The following is a 27,889-nucleotide window of genomic DNA, read 5'->3' as shown; positions in this document are numbered from 1 at the left end:
GTTTTGTTGTAGCGTTCCCCTTAAAATATGCACCAGATCTAAAGGCCTGGAATGGATTTTGGGGGGATTCCACTATTTTTTTTCTTTCTTTTTTTCGGTGTGGGATACCCCTTAAATCCATACCAGACCCAAATGCCTGGGATTGGTGGGGGACACCACGCTATTTTTTTTCAAAGCCAGATCTTTTGTTTACATTCTGCTGTTAGTGGGGAATCCAGCTGACAGCAGGGATGACTTATCATTGTTAAGAAGCGGGCGGGTGCGGGATCTTTAACAACTCATGACTCATCCCTGCTACTGACAGTAGGAAATAATCACTGTGTAAAGGGTAGGTACCTCAAGCCTAGGGGTAAGGGGGACTTTAAGGGCAATGTGATCGGAAGTGAATTGAGATGCAGACAATATTGAAAAATAATCAGGTTTGTTTACTGTATAGAAAACATTATATATACTGTACAGAGCAATACGGGTGAGGGGTTGTAGACCCCTAAGTGAAGAAGGTGATAAAGGTAATGAAGAAGTGACAGTTGTAAAAGTTGTGACTTAATAAATGGGAAGCTTCTCTATGTGGTTAGAGAGTTTTCCTATGTTCGCGTCCCAACGCGTTTCGGCTCGTTCCTGGAGCCTTTTTCAAGGGTATAAGTCACACTTGTATATTCATGTTTTGCCATAAGCGGTGATGCAGTCCCTCAAAACAGCGAGAGCGCGAGCCTTATAACTGACTGTATCACAGGTTTCTTAGAGTCCCTATTGGCCGGATAGAACGTCAGATAGTCCCATCCGAATGGTGCTCTGGTGTCTGCTATATCCCACTCCAGATTGGAACTGTGTGTCCAGCCTGGAGGTGTATTTTGGTGGTGTTTCACTGACTGATATACTTGCTTGTTATGCAGGTCGATGCTGGCTCTCCCGGGACCTCTCTCCTCTCTGGGTAAATGAGAGTGAGGAAATAATCACTGTTAGGATGCTGGTGGGTGTTTGCTTCATAACAACAGATGACCCATCCCTGCCCCTGCTGTTGACAGCTGGGATGAGTTGCAGTAGTAAAAACTTGCATAAAATCCCATCTGAAGCTCATCAATTCTCAATATAATTGCCCCTTGAAATCGCACTGGAAACCGGATTAAAATTGCACTGCATCAATGTGAACATAGGCTTACTGAACTGGTTGCTCAACACCATTTTATATAGAAATAATAACCTAAAACCTAGACATCCACAGAGAATTTTCCTATATACTTTGAAAAATGGAGAGCCATCTGAAACACTCTTGCAATTTGCAGAGGGAACCACAAATAAAAACTATCTTTTCGTTGGGAATGTTGATTTAGGCAGAGCTGTAATAGGAAATTTGCCCTTCGATACAAAGGAAGGCAGACATCATAGGCAGACTTTCATTCCATAGTTCTATTTAGGGTCTGCAAATTTTTTTCTTGTTTAGTAGCAGCATTGAAATCCATATGCCTATGATATGTAACATATATTGTAATATTCATATTTTGTTCACCAGCTGGGACTCTGATTTGCCTGGAATGACCTTTGAAGATCAGTTTATTCAGATTTCTACACGACTTCCCTCTGATTATGTCTTTGGACTTGGAGAAACAGAACATAAAACATTCCGCCAAGAAATGAAGCGGAGACCTATTGGTCTTTTTGCTAAAGATCAGCCTCCCGCAGTAAGTGGATATATTGTGTCGAATGCTCAATAACTTTACATTTTAGTGATGGGGAGGAAATAAGGAAACAGATGTAAACATATTAGTGTAAAGTGTTTTATCTGTGTCCTATGATTTTTTTATACTGTATTGTTTTTAGCATATAAATTCATATTCTCCATTATGCCAATCATAAGGTAAAGGCAAAATCTAGTTTTGTTTACAAGTGGTGTTTGTAACGGACCGTTTCAGCAGACAAGGGGTTAAAATCCGTTTAGGCGATATGCCCCTTTCTGAGAGACAGGCACAGCTACTTGCAGGACACCAAACTCCCGAACTGGATACAAAATAGCACTCCAACCTGGAACCTCACGAATAGCTGCTAGCAGACGAACAGGAAAAGCATACATCAGCTTACACTCCTAGCAATCAGTCTCCAACAGCATACAGGGAATCCCCCCAAGAACGAGACAAGGCTCCGTGTGAGGCTCAAGCAGTGGTATGTTTATTGAGGGCTACCTGCCCCCGTATTTATGCAGGTCTCCCACCTGGTGGACACTCCCCTAGGGGACCAAATGGAAGACTATAACACAAACAGACATGTATCACATTACAGACTCCCAGAAGCAAAGCCTCCCCACTCTAGACAAAAGCACTCAGTTAATCAATAGACATTCCTCAGGAGGGGGCTGCTGGAAACAATCCCCCCCCCCTCTCTCTGCAGCTAAAACTAGTTTTCACAGCGAGACTCCATTATCCACATGGGGACCCAAATACAGTATTATGCTTTAAAATATATAAAGTTACTTTTTATACATTAAACATAGACATGTTACATATCCCCAGATAGCTCAGGTCTGAGTGCACATTGGTGAATAGGTGAATGGCACTCAGACCCCACGAATACAGTTTAATCGCCAGGAGTCAAAGTCTTTTAAAGTCTGGTCCATAGTCCAAAGGCAGCAAGCGGGCAACCAGGCTCCTCCAATGCAATGGGGAGAGATTGGTCTCGTCACAGTGTTTAATTTATCCTTGCTACAGAAATAATTTTGGAATTTAATTTTGAATAAGAAAACTGCTACCACCAGGGAATCCTGCACGCTTCACTCTGTGTTACACCCCAACCCCAACAGTCTTATTAAATTTACTGCAATACAATGTCCATAGAAGATGAACCCACACAGTACAATTAGAGAACTGGTTGATTTATTTATTAGCATATAATGCAGTCATGTAGAATGCTTAAGACATTCTGGATTACTTTTTTTAACGTTTGGGATATGGTGGGAAAGGGTTATGCCTTCTCTCTCTTTTGGGAGGATATATATCCTGCCATCTGGAAAGAAAGAGGACATTCAACATTTTGTTCCCAGAACAAAAGGAAAGGGGAGATGTTTTTATAGGGCCGTTGGTTCTGGGGACAGCCGTCCAAGGAGAAATTCCCCTCAGTTTAGGACTGAAAATAAATGAAAATTTCTCCAACGGTACACTGACATCAAATAATTAACTGGCAGGGGTTTGAACCCTTTGCTACTCTATTAAAAACTAAAAAAAATGTTTTTTCGCTATACATACAATCTGAGGAATTCTGGATAACTGTACTCTGTGCTACTACATAGACCTGTGGGTTATTTAACCAAACAGCAAAGATTCATGTTCTGTGGGCTTTAATGTCACTCAGCTGCTACCTCCAAAGCATCCAATGGCAATATAGAGAGGAAGATGCCCCATAGTTTAACTTCAGGCTCATATGATTGGCACGCAACTTTTCCAGGCACTTTAATCTTATTATAACACTGGCACTGATTCACTTGATTATGAAGGACATCATCCATCTAACCCTCAGGAAGTAGGAAGTGACTAGAATGCTAAGGTTTTTTTTTAAATTTGACAATTTTTATTGGGTTTTATTTTTTACAGATACAGACCAATTAAACCATAAAAAAAAAAAAAAATAATAATACATACATCAGGATAAACAACAAGAAAAGAGTAAAAAAAAAACCCCAACACCCCCGCTCCCCCCCCCCCCCGAAGTGTAAAAAAAAAATTATTCATCATTATGCTCATTGTGAATCCAAACTCAGCATATCACACTTGTGGCAAATCCAAGCACACCCACAAAAAAAAAAAAAAAAAGAATAATCTAAACAAACGTGCATGTGTTCAAATAATCCCCCCATGAAAGGGGTTAATAAATAAATTGAGAAGACCCTTCCTTGGGATTTAGTGCAAAATGTGTCTTTCCCCCTAATGGGAATATCGTGTATTTAGAGGCATAGCCAGACCTTGTAAGACCCCCTAGGATCTTACATAAAGAAAAAAAAAAAAACCCCTTGAGAAATTTGACAACATAAAAGGGTAAGGGTCGAGAGGGGAGGAGGGCACACACCCATGCTACGCAAAATCTACACCTCAATAGAATTGGAGTAAACCTCTGACCCAGTGAAAGATACCCACGGCAGCCACCGAGCTCTAGTCACCTCCTCTGAATTTTTGCCTTAGAATTTGCCTTAGAGGCTTTTTTCAGCTGCTGCTGTGATGCCATGGTGGCGGAGCTCGTGGCCGAAGGACGCGTCGGCGCCATTTTAGAGGAGGCTGTAGAGCCCTGAGAGGCCGCCCAGGAGTCTCAGGAAATATGCGGTGATCTCAGAGCGTTTTGGAGCTGTAGCATGGCTGTGTAGACGCCTGGGTTACCGGCATGTAAGCTGCAGGTGTGGGGGCTGGGACGCTGGCTGCAGAGGATTAGGCTCCGCTCAGCTCAACAAGCTCCTGCTGTCTGCGGCCTCACGGAATCATTGCCTAGCCACACCCAAACCCCCGAAATCCGAATGGTAAGGTTTTAGCTAACTCTGCAATGAAAATCCTTGTAGTGTATTTAAAAAAACATGGAGATTATATTTTTCCTAACAAAAGTGGAGATAGACTTACAGCAGCACATTTAAACTATGTCACCAAATGTTATTTATTTGCATTGGATTCCCAGTGAAATATGGGAGAGTGAAAATGCAATTCACATTAATTGGGCAGCAAAAGCAGATTTTATATATTAGTAATACACGATTTCTTGGTATTTTATAGATGTACCAGGGCTGACAACATTGTTACCCAATAATTGGAAGGTGTAATTATATTCCTTTTTTTTTTTAACTTGAAATTTTATTAAAAACCACTTCAATACCGGGCACTTCCCTCCCTTCCCGCCCAGGCCAATTTTCCCCTTTTAGCGCTGTTGCATTTTGAATGACAATTGCGCGGTCATGCAACACTGTACCCTAAACCAAATTGATGTCATTTTCCCCCCACAAATAGAGCTTTCTTTTGGTGGTATTTGATCACCTGTGTGATTTTTACTTTTTGCTAAACAAATAAAAAAAGACCGAAAAGTTTGAAAAAAAAAAGTTTTTTTGTTTATGTTATACAATTTTGTAAATAAATAAGTTTTTTCCTGCACTGATGAGCACTGATGAGACTGCACTGACAGGCACTGATGAGCACTGATGAGACTGCACTGACAGGCACTGATGAGCACTGATGAGACTGCACTGACAGGCACTGATGAGGAGGCACTGATGGGGTGGCACTGATGGGGTGGCACTGATAGGCGGCACTCATAGGTGGCACTGATAGGCACTGATATGTGGCACTGATAGGCAGCACAGATATGCAGCATTGGTGGGCACTGATAGGCGGCACTGCTGGGCACTGATAGGCGGCATTGATGGACACTGATAGGTGGCACTGACGGGCACTGATATGTGGAAATGACGGGCACAAATGGGCACTGATAGGCGGCACTGGTGGGCACTGATGGGCGGCACTGACGGGCGGCACTGATGGGCACTAATGGGCACTGATAGGCGGCACTGGTGGGCAATAATGGGCACTGGTGGGCGACACTAAAGGATGGCAATGATGGGCACTTGTGGGCAGCACTGATAGGGAGGACACTGGTGGGCATCACTGATGGGGAGGGCAATGGGGGCTCCCTGAGCCCTGATTGCCATCCCTGGTGGCCATAGTGGGCATCCCTGGGGTCATAGTGGGCATCCCTGGGGTCATAGTGGGCATCCCTGGTGGATCTAGTGGCATCCCCCCCCCGAGGGTCTGCACTGGTAATCAATGATCTGATTACCAGTGCCGACCCCCCCCCCTGTCAGGGGAGCCGCCGATCGGCGCTCCTTTACTCGTACCTGTCAGGCACGAACTAAGGAAAGCCGATCAACGGCTGTTCCTGTTTACGATGTGACCAGCCGTGATTGGACACGGCTGATCACATGGTAAAGAGCTACGTCAGTAGTCTCTTTACCGAGATCGGAGGTGCAGGGCGTCAGACTGACACCTCGCATCACCGATCGCCCCCGGGGGGCGCCCAGAGCTGTGTTATCCTGCCGCCGTCATATGACGTCCGGTCAGGATAACACAACCACATTCCCGCCGTCATTCTGTAATAGGGCGGGCGGGAAGTGGTTAAAGATAATGTGACAATACATGCAGAAAGGGTAATTATATACATTTTTATCTAATTTAGTTTTTTTTTATCCGTGTAATCAATAAGGTTGTTTATTTTATTAGCTAAAACTGCAAGGGTGTTTTCATTACCTACTCTTTTCGGTATGTTCTTTACAGCTGATATCTGTTTTTGTATACACACCCTCACCCTATTAGCAGTGAGACAGTGAGCACTGAGAATGAGCAACTCCCATTACCCTTATTTTAAAGATGTACTGTATACAAGCTCAAAAAGCAAAAGATTTTGGGTATGTTTAGAAGTAAATATGCAAACAATTAACAAATATAAATTCTTTCTTCAGGATCATCTAAACTCTTATGGTGTTCAACCATTTTATATGGGGCTTGATAACGCAGGAAATGCACATGGTGTTCTTCTTTTGAACAGCAATGCTATGGGTAAGTCTGCTTATAGAGGAGATATTCCAAAAAAAAAAAGTGCTTGTTTTTTCCCCACAACAATTACATTGAAGCAAACTGACCCCAATGATTAAGTGAAAACATGGAACAAATTAAACCTTAAGCTGCAGAATTGTAGAAGATTGATCTCTTTCACGCACTCACACATTCGTTTGGGAAAGTATCATTCCCATGATTTTGAGAGGTGTGTTAAACTGTGAGCATGGACAAGTGTATTGTAGAATTATATGGATGGACCATATAATAGAGAACCTGAGAAAATATTATTACAGGAATTGTCAATTTAACCACTTGCCTACTAGGCCTATTTTTGACATTTGGTGTTTATAAGCTAAAATCAGTTGTTTTTGCTAGAAAACTACTTAGAATCCCCAAACATTATATATTTTTTTTTAGCAGAGACCCTAGAGAATAAAATGGAGATTATTGTAATATTTTTTATCCCACCGTATTTGCGCAGCGGTCTTCCAAACGCAATTTTTTTGGGAAAAAATCACGTTTTTGAATTAAAAAATAAGAATCCAGTAAAGTTAGCCCAATTTTTTTCCATAATGTGAAAGATAATGTTACGCCGAGTAAATAGATACCCAACATGTCATGCTTCAAAATTGCGCACGCTCACGGAATGGCGACGAACTTTGGTACTTAAAATTCCCCATAAGCGACGCTTTAAAAATTTCTACAGGTTGCCATCTTAGAGTTACAGAGGAGGTCTAGGGCTCAAATTATTGCTCTCGCTCTAACGATCGCAGTGATACCTCACATGTGTGGTTTGAACACCGTTTACATATGTGGGCAGGGTTTCTGTGTGCGTTCGCTTCTGCGCGCGAGCTAACGGGGACAGGACGCTTTAATTTTTTTTTTTTTTTTTTACTATTTATTTTATTTATTATTTTTTATTTTTACACCGTTTTTTTTTTTTAAAAAAAAATTGATAATTTTTATTTCTAATACAAGGAATGTAAACATTCCTTGTAATAGTAAAAGGCACGACGGGACCTCTTTTTTGTGAGATCTGGGGTCAAAAAGTCCTCAGATCTCACAAGTACACTAATAAAGTTGGAAAGGAAAAAAAAAAAATGACAAAAAAAAAAAAAGGGACCTTTAACCTTCCTAGCGGTATTCCCGAGTGTGACTCGGGGTAAAATTTTAGTGCCAAAAGCGGTAACCCCGAGTCACACTCGGGGTAGCGCTAAGAAGATCGCTGGATGCTGGAGGAGGTTTTACTTACCTTTTCTCCGGGATCCAGCGAAGACTGCGGGCGGTGTGCGGCGGCGGAGCTTCCTCCCGATCGTCTGCGAGCCCCGGCAAATTCAAATGTAAAATGCACCAAACACACTGATACCGTTCAAAATAAAATAAAATCACATTACATTGCCCCCCAGTGCCCTTTCCTGCAGTTTTACTGTACTTTTTATGTAAATATATGTATATATATATATACATATATATATACAGTATATATATATATATATATATATATATATATATATATATATATATACAGTATATACACATATACATTATATATATATATATATATATATATATATATATATACACATACATATATATATATATATATATATATATATATATATATATAATATATATATATATATATAATATATGTATATATATATATATATATATATATATATATATATATATAATATATATAATAAATGTATACAGTTGGTTTGGACTGCTCATTCACAAGAATTACATGCAACATAATGGTACCGCTTTCAGCACCTAAAAATCCAAAAGAATCATACCGCCAGGGAGGTTAAGCCGGTTGCTCGGCAACGACGTTTGCCGTCGCTCCGGTCCTCCAACACAATAGAGTTGAGTGAGGGCAAGCTTGCCCTCACTCGACATCCTGTCTGTGAGGATCCGGGACCCGATCGTTTTCCCCGCTGCCGGCGGGTCCGGTAAGCGGGGAAAAGGACCGGGACGCGGCGGGAGGGGGGGGGGCACCCCTTCCGCCATCCCGGAGGGTGATCTCGCGGTGAATCCGCCGCTGGGACCACCCTTATCGGAAAGCCCATCGCCTGCAGTTTAAAAAAATACCAGGGTTATGGCAGCTATCTGCTGCCATAACACCGGTATTTAGCTTTAAACTCAGGACATATATGTACTATGGGCCGGTATTGAGGTGGTTAATGTGGACCTTTCAAATAAATAGTATGGGCTGCTTGCTTAGTGTACCCCCCCCCCCCCCCACACACACACCTTACCACGGCGGTAGTAAAAATAGACTTCAGTACAAAGCCTGTGGATATACCTTTCCCCTGTCTTCTGACCTTTATTACCTAGACAAGATTGACGATTGACATCACTGACCAGATCTTGAATAATGTTGAGCAGCCTAAATACCATGAAAGATGATTCTGCAGTGTTGCATGTCTTCTTGTGAGATTTGGAGTTCTTGGTATTCCCTGCAATCTTGCAAGCTGGTTAGTGATGTCATCCCTTGAACTAGGGAAAGGTAACTTTATTATCTAACCCTTTCTCCCTATAGTTTTTTTTTTTCATTTTAAATTTAAAGCGGAGTTCCGGGCACAAAAACGATATTTTTTTTTTGTGCCCCTCCGCTAGGTATGCCTCACCTGAAAAGGAATTGGATAGTTATTTTTATTTTTTTTGTTTACTCACCTTGTAATTGAAGATCGAAGATACTCACCTCAGAGTACTTCCTCCCTCAGCGCTGCGGCTCACCCCGTCACTTCCTGTCTCGCGATGATTCCTGGGAGCTGAACGTCATCGCTCCCAGGAATCAATGCGACGGCACCGGCCCCGCACGTCACTTCCGGGCGACGCCGCATTCCCCTGCTAAACAGCTTCTGGGCATGCCCAGAAGCTGTGGAGGAATGCGGCGCCGCACCGGAAGTGACGAGAGGGGCCGGTGCAGGCGCATTCTGGGACAAGAAGACGCGGAAGAAGACACAGAAGAGGATTGCGCCGGCTTCAGCTGTTCACAAGAGAGATGGAAACGCTGTGGAAGAAATTTTATAAGTAAGTATTTCTTCTAAAAGGTAAGTGCGAACCGGGACAGATCAGAGGCTAGCCATTGTGGAATGTGCCAGCCCTGACTGTCCCGGGGGTATGTTTATTAAAAAATCATTTCTGTGCCCGGAACTCCGCTTTAATGCAGCATCTTAGCAAGGAGGAGGGAAACATTCTGGTGAAGTTTGCTTGGATTGCAAGGTCTGCTTTTAGTCCTTAAATTCATAGAGATGAGATGGTCTACATGAAAAAGGTTTCAGTTTTTCATTCAAACATAGCAATAATGTACCAGAACACCCACTACCTAAAATGATAGTTGTTATTCTCATCCCTCTCTTTCATACAGCCATTTAGACCCACACACAGATTCCAAGCAAAGTCAGTTTTCCAACTTTACCATTTTCATCGTTTCCTGCACAGCTTTACATGCATAATGACTTAGTAAACCTATTGTTTACAGCTGAACTTTCAATTTTTTTTAGAAAGCTGGAATTATGCTTTAAGTTTCTGAGTCTACAATAGCATAACCTTAACCCAACTGAAAAAAAAAAAATCTGTATATACTATATTATCAAAAGTATTGGGACGCCTGCCTTTACACACATATGAACTTTAATGGCATCCCAGTTTTGGTCCGTAGGGTTCAATATTGAGTTGGCCCACCCTTTGCAGCTATAACAGCTTCAACTCTTCTGGGAAGGCTGTCCACAAGGTTTAGGAGTGTGTCTATGGGAATGTTTTACCATTCTTCCAGAAGCGTATTTCTGAGGTCAGGCACTGATATGGGTGAGAAGGCCTGGCTCGCAGGCTCCGCCCTAATTCATCCCAAAGGTTTTCTATCAGGTTGAGGTCTTGTGCAGGTGAGTCAAGTTCCCCTACTCCAAACCCGCTCATCTATGTCTTTATGAACCTTGCTTTTTGCACTGGTCCAAATCATTTGGTGGAGGGGGATTATGATGTGGGGTTGTTTTTCAAGGGTTGGGCTTGGCCCCTGAGTCCCCGTGAAGGGAACTCTTAAGGCGTCAGCATACCAAAACATTTTGGACAATTTCATGCTTCCAACTTTGTGGGAACAATTTGGGGATGGCCCCTCCTTGATCCAACATGACTGCGCACCAGTGCACAAAGCAAGGTCCATAAAGACATGGATGAGTGAGTATTTTTGGTGGAGGAACTTGACTGGCCTGCACTAAGTCCTGACCTCAACCCGATAGAACATCTTTGGGATAAATTAGAGTGGAGACTGCGAGCCCTGACCTCAGAAATGCGCTTTTGTAAGAATGGTCAAACATTTCCATAGACACACTCCTAACCCTTGGGGACAGCCTTTCCAGAAGAGTTGAAGCTGTTATAGCTGCAAAGGGTGGGCCAACTCAATATTAAAGAATGTAAGCAGTGAGTGTACAGCTTGTATAACAGTGTATATTTGCTGTCCCCTCAAAATAACTCAACACACAGCCATTAATGTCTAAACCACTGACAACAAACGTGAGTACATTCCTAAGTGAAAATGTCCAAATTGGGCCCAAAGTGTCAATATTTTGCGTGGCCACCATTATTTTCAAGCACTGCCTTACCCTCTTGGGCATGGAGTTCACCAGAGCTTCACAGGTTTTCACTGGAGTCCTCTTCCACTCCTCCATGATGACATCACGGAACTGGTGGATGTTAGAGATTTTGCACTCCTCCACTTCCCGTTTGAGGATGCTCCACAGAGACATGCTTGGCCAGTCTATCACCTTTACCTTCAGCTTCTTTAGCAAGGCAGTGGTCATCTTGGAGGTGTGTTTGGGGTCGTTATCATTTTGGAATATTGCCCTGCGACCCAGTCTGCAAAGGGAGGGGATCCTGTTTTGCTTTAGTATGTCAAAGTACATGTTGGAATTCATGGTTCCCTCAATGAACTGTAGCTCCCCAGTGCTGGCAGCACTTATGCAGCCCCAGACCATGACATTCCCACCACCATGCTTGATTGTAGGCAAGACACACTTGTCTTTTGTACTCTTCATCTGGTTGCCACCACACACGCTTGACACCATCTGAGCCAAATAAGTTTATCTTGGTCTCATCAGACAACAGGACATGGTTCCAGTAATCCATGTCCTTAGTCTTTTTGTCTTAAGCAAACTGTTTGTGGGCTTGATAGCCATACAGACTAATTTGACTCAGTGTGCGGCGTATGGTCTGAGCACTGACAGGCTGACCCCCTTCAACCTCTGGATATGATGCTGAGCACGTGCATTCAACTTCTTTGGTCGACCATGACGAGGCCTGTTCTGAGTGGAACCTGCCCTGTTAAACCTCTGTATGGTCTTGGCCACCGTGCTGAAGCTCAGTTTCAGGGTCTTGGCAATTTTCTTTTAGCCTAGGCCGTCTTTATGTAGAGCAACAATTCTTTTTTTTCAGATCCTCAGAGAGTTCTTTGCCATGAGGTGCCATGTTAAATTTCCAGTGATTAGTATGAGAGAGTGAGAGTGATAACACCAAATTTAACACACCTGCTCCCCAATCACACCTGAGACCTTGTAACACTAATGAGTCACATGACACCGGGGAGGGAAAATGGATAATTGGGCCCAATTTGGTCATTTTAACTTAGAGGTGTACTCACTTTTGTTGCCAGCAGTTTATACATTAATGGCTGTGTGTTGAGTTATTTTGAGGGGACAACAAATTTACACTGTTATACAAGCTGTACACTCACTACTTTACATTGTAGCAAAGTGTAATTTCTTCAGTGTTGTCACATGAAAAGATAGAATAAAATATTTACATATATTTTACATAATACAGTATATATTATAGATATATAAATTATCTATCTATCTATCCATCCATCTATGTATATATATATATATATATATATATATATATATATATATATATATAACTTTATTTTTTATTCTTCAGTATTACTTAGTATTATGATTTCCTTAATCTGTAATGATGGAAAAGGACCTGGGGGTACTGGTAGACAACAGGCTTGGCAGTGGCATGCAATGCCAAGCAGCTGCAAGCAAAGCCAACAGAATACTGGGATGTATAAAAAAGGGGATTCACTCCAGAAATAAAGAGATTATTCTCCCACTCTAGATTATTCGGCCACATCTGGAGTATTCTGTCCAGTTCTGGGCACCGGTCCTCAGGAAGGATGTGCTGGAACTGGAAAGAGTCCAGAGAAGGGCAACAAAGATATTTAGGGGAATGGAGGATCTCAGCTATGAGGAAAGACTACAAGCACTGAACTTATTCTCTCTGGAGAAAAGACGATTGAGGGGGGATATGATATCAATGTACAAATACTGTACTGGCGACCCTAGCATAAGGAACAAACTATTCAGAGAAAGGAGATACAATAAGACACGTGGCCACTCACTAAAACCAGAGGAAAGGCGGTTTAACCTTAAAATGCATAAGGGGTTCTTCACTGTAAGAGCGGTAAGGATGTGGAATTCTCTTCCACAAGCAGTGGTATCAGCAGGGAGCATTGATAGTTTCAAAAAACTATTAGATGGGCACCTTAGAGACCACAACATACACGGGTATACAATGAACAACATACAGGGGTATACAATGAACAACATACAGGGGTATACAATGTACAACATACAGGGGTATACAATGTACAACATACAGGGGTATACAATGTACAACATACAGGGGTATACAATGCACAACATACAGGGGTATACAATGCACAACATACAGGGGTATACAATGTACAACATACAGGGGTATACAATGCACAACATACAGGGGTATACAATGTACAACATACAGGGGTATACAATGCACAACATACAGGGGTATACAATGTACAACATACAGGGGTATACAATGTACAACATACAGGGGTATACAATGCACAACATACAGGGGTATACAATGTACAACATACAGGGGTATACAATGTACAACATACAGGGGTATACAATGCACAACATACAGGGGGTATACAATGTACAACATACAGGGGTATACAATGTACGGTTAAAAGCAAACACACACACACATCATAGGTTGAAGTGGATGGACTGAGGTCTTTTTTCAACCTCACTAACTAACTAACTAACTAATATTTACCTTTTTACTGTCAGATTTGACACTACAGGAAACACCTGCTCTAACGTACCGCACTATTGGAGGAATTTTGGACTTTTATGTAGTCTTGGGTCCCAAACCAGAAGATGTTGTCCAACAATACACAGCAGTAAGTAGCCTTTTATTCCGACCAGAATAGTTTAGTCCATATACAGGAACTTCTCTACAGTCTTTTTTCTTTCGTTTTTTTATTTTCTCAGTTTGTTGGACGCCCAGTAATGCCATCCTACTGGGCTCTTGGATTCCAGCTGTGTCGTTATGGATACAAGAATGATGCAGAAATAGCTGATTTATATGAAAATATGAAACGAGCCAATATACCCTATGTAAGTATGGAAATTACACATTAACAAGCAGTCTGATCTATTTTTCCAGAAACATTTAGGTTTCAGTTGATGGAAAATTAATATTTCAGTTTTTGGTAAATGCTGAAGAGTTAGACAACTATAAGAGCATACGATTGAGCTGACAGCAATAAACATGGGCAGATACAACCCATGTGTCATGTTTACATTTTCTGGTGCCACTACCAGTTTTGGAAAAAAAAAGCATCACAGTTTGTCTGTCTCTAATAACAAAATGACATGTCTTATCCAACTAGATAATACCCAGTGCCATACATTTATTAAAAGAGTTGCAGCCCTGCTCTGCCTAAACCCATAAGGTATGGAAATAGTTTGTAATAAAAATATTACATCAACAGCGCATACCTAGTAGCAGGGAGAGTGGAAAGTTCCTATGTTAAGAAGCAGCTTCCGAAGACGTCACACTTTGATGACGAAACGCGTCAAGTTGAACCGCACGTAGCCTCGTTCTCACTGTGGTACGTGGAACGCAAGCCGAGGTATACCCGGAAGCTCCGTACAGAGAGCGGGCGAACCATCACCGGCGTCCCGCACGGCTTCCCAACACCAAGGTTTTTTGCGGTATTCCACCTGCAAATGCAATACTGTACCACCAACGCTGTACATGACCTTTTTAAGCACATTTGGAATTTTTATGGAATCTTTTTTATGTATAAATAAAAGCAACATTTTTTTAAATACTACACCATGAGGAGTGCGATTTCTTCATAACCACCAACAGGATCCAGGACCACCCGAGCACGGACGGCTGGGACCCCGCTGGATACTCACCACAAAGCACATTTGACCCACTTTCCGTACGGCATTGGGGGTCAACAACATCTGGTGAGTTTGAATTGCCTACCTCATACACAGGAGCAGAAAAAAAGAAAGTGCTGCAGCAAAAACTGGGTGTGATTTTTATTGCACCGAATATTAGCCATGACTTAAAGGGACGCAACGTGCAAGGGTTCAGCAGTAAGTGACGCAAAGGTTCAGTAATAAGTTACTCACAGTTCAGAGGTCAGAAGTAAGTGACACCTCATTCAGAGGTCAGCAGAACAGTATCTCACAAAAGTGAGTACACCCCTCACATTTTTGTAAATATTTTAATTCTATCTTTTCATGTGACAACACTGAAGAAATTACACTTTGTTACAATGTAAAGTAGTGAGTGTACAGCTTGTATAACAGTGTAAATTTGCTGTCCCCTCAAAATAACTCAACACACAGCCATTAATGTCTAAACTGCTGGCAACAAAAGTACACCCATAAGTGAAAATGTGCAAATTGGGCCCAATTAGCCATTTTCTTTGCCGGTGTCATGTGACTCGCTAGTGTTACGAGGTCTCTGGTGTGAATGGGGATCAGGTGTGTTAAATGCCGTGTTATCGCTCTCACTCTCTTATTCTGTTGTGTTCAACAGAATATTTTCAGAACCACCCCTGAGGAAGAAGAGTCAAATCTTCGAAACGCGTTGGGTTTTGGTTTCTGTAATACATGGTGTGATTTTTAATTATTGCTTGCAAAAAAACTTTTTAAATTGTATTCTGATATATGTTTAATAAAAAATTGTATTATTCATTATAAATTCATTTTTTGATATAAGATCTAGGAACTCTAGATTTTGTCCTTTCTAGCTCAAGCTACAACACATTAATAATATTATTATACAGGATTGATAAAAAAGAAACACTAAAGTTACAATGCATGTCATTCCTAATATTTAGAGTATTATACATTCATCAGAATATCATCCAAGTTTAGATATATAAATAAATATGTTTTAATAGTGCATTTGCTAGTTAAGAATATTTGACAAAACTTTTTTTTTTATAAATGATATATCATTATACCTTTTAACTCTTAATCTGAAGTGTTTTTATATTTGATATAAAGTTATATCTTATAAAGTGCATTTGTGTTTGATTTTACAGGATGTACAATATGCTGACATAGACTACATGGAGAGACAAATGGACTTTACACTCGGTGAAAACTTCTCGGGGCTGCCAGCCCTGGTTGACCGAATAAGAGGAGAAGGAATGAAATTTATTATTCTCTTGGTGAGTGATGTGCTTGTAAACCAAAAGTGAGATAGTTGAAGATTAAAAAAAAAAAAGAAATAAAAGAATATAAAAATTGAGGATATCATTTTTTTTCTATTTATAGTTTAACCACTTTACCACCGGAGGATTTTGCTGTCTTCCGTCCAGGCCACTTTTTGCGATTTGGCGCTGTGCGAATTTAACTGACAATTACGCGGTCGTGCGACGCCGTACCCAAACGAAATTTACGTCCTTTTTTCCCCACAAACAGAGCTTTCTTTTGGTGGTATTTGATCACCTGTGCGATTTTTACTTTTTGCGCTATAAACAAAAAAAGAGCGTTCATTTTGAAAAAATAACAATATTTTTAACATTTTTTATATGAAATTCCCCCCCCCCCCCCAAAAAAATGTAAAAATCAAATTTTTTAAAAATTTTTCGCCAATTTGTTTTCTGCTACCTATGTTTGGTAAAAAAAATCACGATAAGCGTATTTTGATTGGTTTGCGCAAAAGTTATTGCGTTTACTTACTACGGGAAAGATTTCTGTCATTTTTGGTGTTTTTTTTTTTAACGAGTAATGGCGGTGATCTGCGATTTTTTTTGCGGGACTGCGACATTGCGGCGGACAGATCGGACCCTTGACTGCCATTTTTGACACTTTTGGGGGTACCAGCGACATTACTGCAGTAATTAGTGCTATATATATGCACTGTTACTGTAAAAATGACACTGGCAGTGAAGGGGTTAATTTTATTGGAGAGGGAGGGGTTAATGTATGCCTGGTGCTTACTGACGTGTGGGGGGGGGGGTGACTTTGTGAGACAGGGACAGATCGGATGTCCAGCTATGCTGAACACTCCGATCTGTCACTCCCTGTCACTATGGAGATCCGCCCGCTCTGTTTACACAGGCGGGCGGATCTCCTCACTCGATTCCCCGACGATCGGGGAAGAGCGGCGGCGATCGCTGCTGCTCCTCCCCTGGCCCGACTCCCGCTGTGACTGAACACAGCGGGAGCGCGCCTCCGGCGGCGCGCGAGCGCCGCCTACAGGGGGAGGAGTCCAGCGACGTAGGTCTACGTCGCTGGACGGGATCGTGGCAAAGTGCCGCAGTACGCTCCATGTGAGCGGAGGTAAAGTGGTTAAACCCAGGCTTAATAATTGACAATTACTGAATAATAAAAGACTCAAGAATATTATAGTAAGAAAAACCTACAAATGAAAATGGATAGTAATAATAATAATAATAATAATAATAATAATAATATGTAGAGGTCCACTGCTTTGCCCCAGGCAATGCAACCCTACTCCTATTTGCAAGTCACTGGAAAAAAGCAGGGGCTCCAGTGACCCCACAGAAAAAAAGACAAAGAGAGTAGGCATCCCATAACCCATAATATGAAAAGATGTTTAAGCATATCTTGAGTCTAATGTACCTGCCAGGGGTTCATCTGTAGGTAAAAATTTCTACATAGATAACAAATTTGGATTTAGTAGGTGCATAAGAGAAAAATTCTTATGTGTGGCTACCCTAAATAGTAGGTGGCCACCACCACCCACCCCTATAGCATAGATATAACTATCAACATGGATATACAATAAATCTGCCTATAAGTATACATAAACACATACTAAGTAAAATAATGACCAGCAAAGATGCTCCACAATGTTGTCTAACATGCCATATAGTGTTACCTGGGTCGTATTTGGAAGAAAAATTGCACCATGCATCACAGTTGTGCCATAATAGGGCCACCCAAGCTCCCGCATATACTCTTGCCATGTTCAACTGTGCTGCGGGTGACATCACACATGATGCAGGCGCCCTGAGACTGCACATGTGTGGGCTGGACCTCCCGCTACCCTTGTGCGCCATGGACTGTGGTGCATCCATAGGGACATCGATTGAAGACCATATATCACTTTGACCCCCCCCAACTGGAGGGGAGAAGGAAGAGGGAATACAATGCCAGTCCATAGCACACGTACATGAGGAGATGGGCAGAAAGACCACCCCACAACCTCAAAGTGGGAAGACAAGGGAGTCCAGAAACAGGGCATCTAATGCCTCGTTTCCACTGAGCGGATCGGTTCGGGTCGGTTTGGTACGGTACGCTAATTTGAGTGTTTCCATTATGAAAGCGGCCCATACAACCGAACCAAACCGCACCATTCCTGGTCCTGCTTCAGATGTAGGGCCATAGGAAATGGTACGGTACGGTTAGGGCGGAGCTACTGGCGTCACACGATAGAGTCCACTGATCGGTGGACAGGAAACCATCAATGCTCACATAAAATGAAAGAGCAAAACAAACACCTCATTTGGTGTAAACCCCGCATGGTCCCTGGTGGCCCGACTTGCAGTGAAAACGCTCACCTGAATAGACCGGACCATTCTAACCCTTCCAAACTGTACCGAACTGAACCGTTCCGCTCAGTGGAAACGAGGCATAAGTGGCTGCAAAAAAAATGAAGAATGGGGCTAGAACATAGGGTGGCACCTAGTGGCCAAAAAAGAGAATGCGCACATGAACTTAGGTATGTCGGCAGAAGAGTCTTTTTCTTTTGTACGTAAAATGCACAACACACACAATACATCCTGGAGAGTAATTGTATCACCTACCCTTACACATCTATTTGTCCCTTTCCTCATTCATTGCTCATCCCAGCCATCCCCAGTGTAATGACTATACCCCTAAAATATTTGCTTCACTGGGAAATCACCTAAGGAGGGTCCTGGATGTATTTGAGCACAACATCACTGGTGAGTACATGGCAGTGTTTTGCAGGATTTCCCTCAACCGTTGGTGATATCCTGTAAAACTGGTAGCCAACTTTAACTTGTTAAAGTACTACAAGGTTTAGATTTAAAGATAAAGCATATCCCAGGACTGGCCCTTCACTCTTTGATAGGATCTTTTTAGCAATTTTATGCTTTCCCTTGTACCATAATCCTCTCCATCAGAGTTTATGCCTCCCTTGCAAAATTTTCTTTTTACTTTCTATGGAGCTGCAGGTGTTGACTATATGGTTTGCTCCATATCAAGGGCCACAGATGTGCACTATGTGTGTGTAGAACGATGTTACCAGTTGTCTTTTTTCTATAGAGATTGATAACAAAAGATTCATCCCTCTGCACTGGGATTTCAACATCCAATAACTATGTTTTCCTTACTAGCGGGTATGGTGAATTTCAGATTCAGATCATTACTAAGGCATGACATAAATTCAAAAAAATCTTGCTCAGTTCAAGACCAAATCATCAGAACATTGTCTATCTATCTGTGCCAACACACGACACAGGTACATAGATGCCAAATCATCCAAGAACAGTCTTCTCTCCCATCCCCCCTGGTACAGGTTAGCGATGGGGCACAGCACACCCCCATTGCCCCTCCCTACACTTGAAGGCAATAGACATCTCAAAACACAAAGATGGTACATGCCAAGATGTGTCTAAGCAGCTCCAAAGCGAAATCATTAACCACTTAAGCCCCGGAGGATTTGGCTGCTAAAAGACCAGGGGGTATTTTGCGATTCGGCACTGCGTGACTTTAACGGACAATTGCGCGATCGTGCGACGCTGTACCTAAACGAATTTGACGTCCTTTTTTTTCCCACAAACAGAGCTTTCTTTTGGTGGTATTTGATCACCTGTGTGATTTTTTGATCACGCGCTATAAACAAAAAAATAGCGTCAATTTTGCAAAAAATAACAATATTTTTCACATTTTTTTATATGAAATTCCCAAAAAAAAAAAAGTAAAAATCAAAATTTTTTAACATTTTCTGCCAATTTGTTTTATGCTACATATGTTTGGTAAAAAAAATCGCAAAAAGCGTATTTTGATTGGTTTGCGCAAAAGTTATCGCGTTTACTAACAAAGGGAAAGATTTTTGTCATTTTTGTTGTTTTTTTTTTAACGTGTAATGGCGGCGATCTGCGATTTTTTTTGCGGTACTGCGACATTGCGGCGGACAGATCGGACCCTTGACTGACATTTTTGACACTTTTGGGGTTACCAGTGACATTTCTACAGTAATCAGTGCTATACATATGCACTGTTACTGTAAAAATACACTGGCAGTGAAGGGGTTAACTTTATTTGAGAGGGAGGGGCTGTGTGTGTCCCTAGGGGCGTGATTCTAACTGTGATTGGCTGTGGCTTGAGGTGTAGTTACACTGATCAAAGGTTCTACATAGTAGAACCGTATGATCAGTGTCTCTACACAGGGAGAACTGACAGGCAGCTTGTTTACACAAGCCGCCTGACTTTCTCCCTCTCCCCCGACGATCGCAGAGTGACCGGCGGACATCGGGTCCGCGCTCGCTCCCCAGACCCTCCCAGGCTAGTGACGTACCGATACGTCACTCTGCCTGTGAGGGGCTGACCGCCGCAGTATATGTACTTGCGGCAGTCGGCAAGCGGTTAAAAGGCCTACTAGATTGGTCCATCTCCCATAAAAATTCCTCAACCATGTTGATCCCATGATCATGTGGATCATGCTGATCACACAATCATAGAAATTCAGTGAAAATTCAAATCACTCTGCAGTGTTGACAGGATCGACAGGTGTTTCTGTTTTCATTGTTAGGATATGCATTTACTCTAAAGTGGTACTCCAGACAGATATAAAAGACGCAAATGCAGTTGTGAGCAAGAGAACGCACTTTTGATGGTCAAGGAGTCCCAGCTTCAATGAGAGGACAGGGCAAATTCGTCAGGATAGTAGTTCTTTATTAAAGCGGAGTTCCGGGCACAAAAACGATATTTTTTTTTTGTGCCCCTCCGCTAGGTATGCCTCACCTGAAAAGGAATTGGATAGTTATTTTTTTTTGTTTACTTACCTTGTAATTGAAGATCGAAGATACTCACCTCAGAGTACTTCCTCCCTCAGCGCCGCGGCTCACCCCGTCACTTCCTGTCTCGCTATGATTCCTGGGAGCTGAACGTCATCGCTCCCAGGAATCAATGCGACGGCACCGGCCCTGCTCGTCATTTCCCGGGCGACGCCGCATTCCCCTGCTAAACAGCTTCTGGGCATGCCCAGAAGCTGTGGAGGAATGCGGCGCCGCACCGGAAGTGACGAGAGGGGCCGGTGCGGCGCATTCTGGGACAAGAAGATGCGGAAGAAGACGCAGAAGAGGACCGCGCCGGCTTCAGCTGCCCACAAGAGAGATGGAAACGCTGTGGAAGAAATTTTATAAGTAAGTATTTCTTCTAAAAGGTAAGTGCGAACCGGGACAGATCAGAGGCTAGCCATTGTGGAATGTGCTAGCCCTGACTGTCCCGGGGGTATGTTTAGTAAAAAATGACTTCTGTGCCTGGAACTCCGCTTTAAGCTTAGAGGAAGCAGAGGTGGCCTACAGTTGTGTAAGCTAAACTCCATTTTACTGGACCATGTCTTTCACACTGCTGGGGTACATTGACTGCAAAGTATTTTTTTTTTTTTTTAACCGGTTGCCGACCGCCGCACGACTATATACTGCGGCGGTCAGCCCCGGCCAGGCAGAGTGACGTATCGGTACGTCACTCACCTGTCACTGACTTGCGAGCCTATTGCGGGCGGGCGCGCGCCCGCCGAGGCGCGTGCCCGCCGCGGCTCATTCACAGACAAGTCAGTGCGTGTGACCGGCGGACTCGATGTCCGCCAGTCACACTATGATCGCTCCTGTGAAGGGAGAAAGACAGAGCGGCTTATGTAAACAAGCTGCCTGTCAGTTCTCCCTGTGTAAAAGTGAAGATCTGTCCGTTCTACTATGTAGAACTGTTGATCTTTGCTTTTACACCAATAGCAATGTCCCTGCACAGTTAGAATCACGCCCCTAGGACACACTTAACCCCTCCCTGTCCAATAAAGTTAACCCATTCCCTGCCAGTGTCATTTTTGCAGTAACAGTGCATATGTATAGCACTGATTACTGTAGAAATGTCACTGGTACCCCCAAAAGTGTCAAAAATGTCAGTCAAGGGTCCGATCTGTCCGCCGCAATGTCGCAGTACCGAAAAAAAAATCGCAGATCGCCCCCATTACGCGTTAAAAAAAAAAACACCAAAAATGACAAAAATCTTTCCCTTTGTTAGTAAACGCGATAACTTTTGCGCAAACCAATCAAAATACGCTTTTTGCGATTTTTTTTACCAAACATATGTAGCATAAAACAAATTGGCCGAAAAATGTTAAAAAATTTTGATTTTTACATTTTTTTTTGGGGAATTTCATATAAAAAAATGTGAAAAATATTGTTATTTTTGCAAAATTTACGCTCTTTTTTTGTTTATAGCGCGTGATCAAAAAATCGCACAGGTGATCAAATACCACCAAAAGAAAGCTCTGTCTGTGGGAAAAAAAGGACGTCAAATTCGTTTAGGTACAGCGTCGCATGACCGCGCAATTGTCCGTTAAAGTCACGCAGTAAAAAATCGCAAAAAAAACCCCTGGTCCTTTAGCAGCCAAATCCTCCGGGGCTTAAGTGGTTAAAGTGAGTTTAGCCTTTAAAACCGAATTGTATACGTATCTGAATTTGACCTGGGATCCAACTCTCACAGTCCTTGTACAGTAGAGGTTAGACCGGGAGAGGAAGAAGAGACATAAGGTTTCAGTCATTTGTGCTGTAGTGCAAGTAACATGCTGATAGGAAGAGAGAGCCAAGTGACAGAGAGATAACTCATCAGTCTGCTGCTTCTCTTTTCACTGTCAAGTCATGCGGTAAGGGTGAGGAGGAGTCTTTGGAGTGTCACTAAACTGTAACGCAGAAAAAACAGGCCTTCTACCCTGCCTGACAGGGCTGGGATGTGTGCGGGGCTGTATGCATTTCAGAAATGCAAATCTTTGAGCAGGTATGACAGCCCTCTTAAGCCCCGTACACACGTACCGATCGTCGGCCGAACGATCGGCCGTCTTTTGTCCAGGGCTGTCGGTGTCTGTTGAAAAGTGCAAAAGACTGCACAAGAATTTTGTCCGCCGACTGCAGAAGTGATGTCATGTGATGGTTAACTTTCCCTGTGTTTTTCCTTTTCTGAGCATGCCCAGTCTTGCAAATCTGCTGTCTGTCGGCCGAATTCTGTACTGACTGGCGAACAATCGGCCGTTCTGGTGTCGGCATACAAAAATTTTAATGCTTGCATGACAGATTCTTTTCGGCCGAATGTGCGCTGTCGGCTGTCGGAGGCATCATACTAACAAGCCGACAATCGGTACGTGTGTACGGGCCTTTATATGCATTTCAACTGTGTTTTTAGCTATATGGAGTTCGGCTGTGACCAATATTATATTAGCAGCAGCTATGTTATTACAAATTTGTCCAGTTTATTTATTTGAAATTATATTTCATTCTTTAAATTCCCTTTCCTTTGTTTTTTTGTTTTTTTTATGGATCATTTATAGGACCCTGCCATTTCAGGAAATGAAACCAAACCCTATCCAGCTTTTACCAGAGGTGTCCAGGATAATGTGTTCATCAAATGGCCAAATAGCAATGATATAGTATATGGAAAGGTATTTATGAATATGTCAACTGGGAAGGCGCTCATGTATTAATACGTAATATTTCTGTGAGCCGATTTTGATTGTTATACTAAGTCATACTTTGTTTGGTTTAAGGTCTGGCCAGATTTACCTGACGTCTATGTTGATGAGTCTTTGGACTGGGATACACAAGTGAAGGTAATAAACCATTACTTTTCTGTAAATTTATTAGGCTTAATAATTCTTTGGAATTCTATATATATTTTATAAAATGAACTGAGTTTATATAAATTATAATATGGATATAAAAAGTAAATAAATACCTGGGTAGACCAAAATGGAATGTTGTTCAAGGATTTATCTAATTATTGTTCTGTATACACATCTTCATGCCTGGAAGAATAATTAAAAGCCTGTTTATATCCCCAAAAAATCCTCATCCGGCACAGGTAACCCCGGTGGAACAAACCGGGGATAAAGGAGTTAAGCCGACTCGTTCCATCATCTGCCAATAGGATCCACCACCGGGATCCGAGCTCCGCCTCCTGTGTCGGCGGCCGCTATTGAATACACCTTCGCAACAATGACAGGATGCGCGCGCATCTACGCTGCGTCATCCGGCAAAGGTCATCTGTTATACAATCGTGCATTTACTGCGCATGCGCGAACGGTATAAAAAGGCCGGGAATCAGAACAGAGCGCCACTTCCCTCAAGCTGAGGGATTGTGAGGACGCTCGGACCACGCTACCCGTATTTCTCTGCCTCTCCAAAACCCATGGACCTTGGGAAACTGTAAGTATACCACAATGCAAAGAGATGCATTGATGGTATCTTAACCTGTTGGATATATACTAATAGGGCCCCTCCTGTTCACTATAATTAGGAACAGGAACAGCCCGACCAGCACCCCCTAGTGGAGACCACTGGAACTGTTCATTACCACAGGACCAGCTGGAGCAATACTCCTCCTAGTGGATGACATTGGAAACACATACCAAAAGTATACTTTGCAAAATTTGACCAGATACGGGATGATTCAATGTTTTCTCCTCCCGAACTGGCCCAAAGAATACATGTAACCATAGCTACACCCTTATGAGGACCCGAGGACCATAAGCAGGCCCAGGCACAACACGTTACTAACTTCTAAAAGATGATTGACATATTTCCTTGATAAAGGCTCCCCCGCCGAAACGCGTAGGAAATCTGAACACTCTCTCATACCAAGATCCAACGCCACCCAAAAGACGTTCGGACCAAAAGAGAGAGACTAATGTCACCTTACCACCATGTCACTTCTTTCATACTTTTCTTCACCCTCACCTATGGGTCTCTAACCCATACACTATACTTACTACAATTACTGTAACCCAAACGTACAATATCCACTTTATATGTTATTATGAATAAAAATTATTTTACTATATTCAAGAGATACTCCTCTATATACTAGCCCTAAAAAGTCCCACACTTTGACTTGAGGCACCAAAAACCTCCCCATTCAACCTGGGTAGACCATTTCCTTCCACCTGGTTTTGGCTCTACCCTCCTTGAGCCCTGATGCTCAGGTTTGTGTTGAGGCTGTGGACTGCGACCATGACTTAGTCTGAGCTAGTGACCTCTCCTTTCTTCTTATCATTTTTTCTTCTTCATTTCTTGCTTTTTTTAAAAATGTTCTCACTGTTTCTTTAGTATGAACCTAGGTATTTTCCCATGTGTATATCACATGACCTTCATTCCTGGCTAACCTGTTGGTATTATATCTCCAGATTCATGGACCAATATTACGTGTGTTTTTGGAGACTTTGAGCCTCCATTCTTTTTTCCAACTATGACCAATTATTCGGTCATCACTTTTCATTGCCTTGTTGTTACATATTACTTTTTGTATGACTTTTGTACACAGATTATGAGCATTACCTATATTCTCAAGTGTTTCTAGTGCTTTTGTTGGTATGTAAGCTTTTTAAATATTTTAATAAAAACATTGAACAAGAAAGATAAATACATATATGTATAGTCTCCAACCAAGGAGGTGAGTTGCACGTCACCTGTGCAGAGGGTGCAAGTTAACCAAAAGGCTCCTAACTGTCCCATATTAACTGATCCAAGAGAGTTACCACACCCTAATATGTTTTTACTCCATAAATGGCATTTATTTCCAATGCCAATACTATTTTACAACGTTTTCAAGTGTCCCCGCCCCTTGTCAGATGCACATATGACTAACAAACTGAGAAAGTTTAATTAAATAACAGCTAAAGTCAGGAATCCACAAAGCTGCAGTAACCTCTCTGGGCTCACAATCATTTATTAACCACTTAAGCCCCGGAAGATTTTACCCCCATTCCGACCAGGGGGTATTTTGCGATTCGGCACTGCGTGACTTTAACGGACAATTGCGCGGTCGTGCGATGCTGTACCTAAACAAATTTGGCGTCCTTTTTTTCCCACAAACAGAGCTTTCTTTTGGTGGTATTTGATCACCTGTGCGATTTTTTGATCATGCGCTATAAACAAAAAAAAGCATAATTTTTGCAAAAATAACAATATTTTTCACTTTTTTTTTATATGAAATTCCCCCCCAAAAAAATGTAAAAATCAAAATTTTTTAACATTTTCGGCCAAATTGTTTTACGCTACATATGTTTGGTAAAAAAAAATCGCAAAAAGCGTATTTTGATTGGTTTGCGCAAAAGTTATCGCGTTTACTAACAAAGGGAAAGATTTTTGTCATTTTCGGTGTTTTTTTTTTTAACGAGTAATGGCGGCGATCTGCGATTTTTTTGCGGTACTGCGACATTGCGGCGGACAGATCGGACCCTTGACTGACATTTTTGACACTTTTGGGGGTACCAGTGACATTACTGCAGTAATCAGTGCTATATATATATGCACTGTTACTGCAAAAATTACACTGGCAGGGAAGGGGTTAACTGTATTGGACAGGGAGGGGTTAAGTGTGTCCTAGGGGTGTGATTCTAACTGTAGGGGGACAGGTCTCCTAGTGTAAAAACAAAGATCAACGGTTCTACATAGTAGAACCGTCTGATCTTCATTTTTACACAGGGGAGAATGACAGGCGGCTTGTTTACATAAGCCGCTCTGTCTTTCTCCCGCTGTACCGGCGATCGTAGTGTGACCGGCGGACATCGGGTCCGCCGGTCACACGCCCGCACTCCTTTGTGAACGAGCCTCGGCGGGCGCGCGCTCGCCCGCTATTGGCTCTAAAAGGAGTGACAGGCGAGCGACGTAGATCTACGTCACTCTGCCTGGCCGGGGCTGACTGCCGCAGTAAATATACTGTGAGCAGTCGGCAACCGGTTAAGGGTGTGCAAGTTTTGATATTTCCCAATGTTTCTCGACATACCCTAAGCAGACAAACTACTATAGAACACCAACATTCAGTACAGGTGGAGAAATCCTTTCCATCTGTTGACATAGCTGGCTATACATGATTCAGTCCCCCAGCCACACATTTGAGGTAAATGCAGGATCACCCCCTGCTGTATCATTGTATTCTGACAGCAGGACTCCCGCACCATCAGAATACACTGATCAGTGCTGCAGCCAACTGTCTACATGTGCTGATTAAGCAACTCTTTGTGAACAAGCTGGTTCATGAGATGTCAATTGATAGAGCTGAACTGGCTGAATTTTGATCCATGTATGGTCAGCTCAAGAGGGGTGGTAGAAAACATCCTGCACACTCCTAATGACCTGCTGGCATTCCTGGCATTCCTGAAAGCCTTTGATGTACCAGTATGAAATTTGAATCCTGGTCAGATCTGGTTCCCCCTGTTTGGCCTCCAATTTCTCTTCCAACTCCATGGCAACAGACATCCTTCTTGGGAAGTCACTTGGGATGGTGCAACAGATATCTTTATTGTTTAACTGACTTACTCCATAGTTCATATGTTTAGACTGTTGGATTACTTTGATTTTTGTTGTGGCACTCTCACCTAACTTATTAAGTGAGTCACTAATTGGCCCGTCTAAAGCTGGAAACCTGAACTCAATCATTTGCTAGTTTAATTGCCTGCACTCAGACCCTGCCCACACAAACTGCACTCACCCGGTCAGACACTGCCAATAGAACATGTCTCTGTTCTTGCATCTCCCTGAGATGGGGAGGAGTATTTCAATTTGCTTGCCTGCTCTTCAGGGCCGGTGCTACCAGTAAGGCAACCTAGGCAGCCGCCTAGGGCGCAACTTAGCAGGGGGCACCGGTGGAGCCTGACCCGAGGTAAGTGACCTACCATAAGTCACTGAAGGGTTTTTAACCAGTAGCGGCCACCCCTTCCATTAGGGGCGTAGGGGCGCC

The 27,889-nt window shown here is 42.5% G+C and overlaps 1 protein-coding gene across 1 annotated transcript in view; it reads left to right on the top strand.

The window, feature by feature from the left end:
- Positions 1–27,889, top strand: part of LOC309550280 (maltase-glucoamylase-like) — a gene marked incomplete at its 5' end in the record, with an annotated part of 526,737 nt that overhangs the window by 273,535 nt on the left and 225,313 nt on the right. The window contains 7 exons of the mRNA XM_082250685.1: positions 1,511–1,679; positions 6,473–6,569; positions 13,697–13,809; positions 13,901–14,026; positions 15,982–16,110; positions 23,484–23,594; positions 23,700–23,762. Of these exons, the coding sequence (XP_082106811.1) occupies positions 1,511–1,679; positions 6,473–6,569; positions 13,697–13,809; positions 13,901–14,026; positions 15,982–16,110; positions 23,484–23,594; positions 23,700–23,762 (808 nt within the window). The remainder of the gene's footprint in view (positions 1–1,510; positions 1,680–6,472; positions 6,570–13,696; positions 13,810–13,900; positions 14,027–15,981; positions 16,111–23,483; positions 23,595–23,699; positions 23,763–27,889) is intronic.

This window comes from Pelophylax lessonae, assembly GCF_965119305.1.
Source record: "Pelophylax lessonae genome assembly, chromosome: 3".
Taxonomy (NCBI): Eukaryota; Metazoa; Chordata; class Amphibia; order Anura; family Ranidae; genus Pelophylax; species Pelophylax lessonae.
The sequence above is the reverse complement of the archived record's forward strand: the minus strand, read 5'-3'. Positions and strand labels throughout refer to the sequence as shown.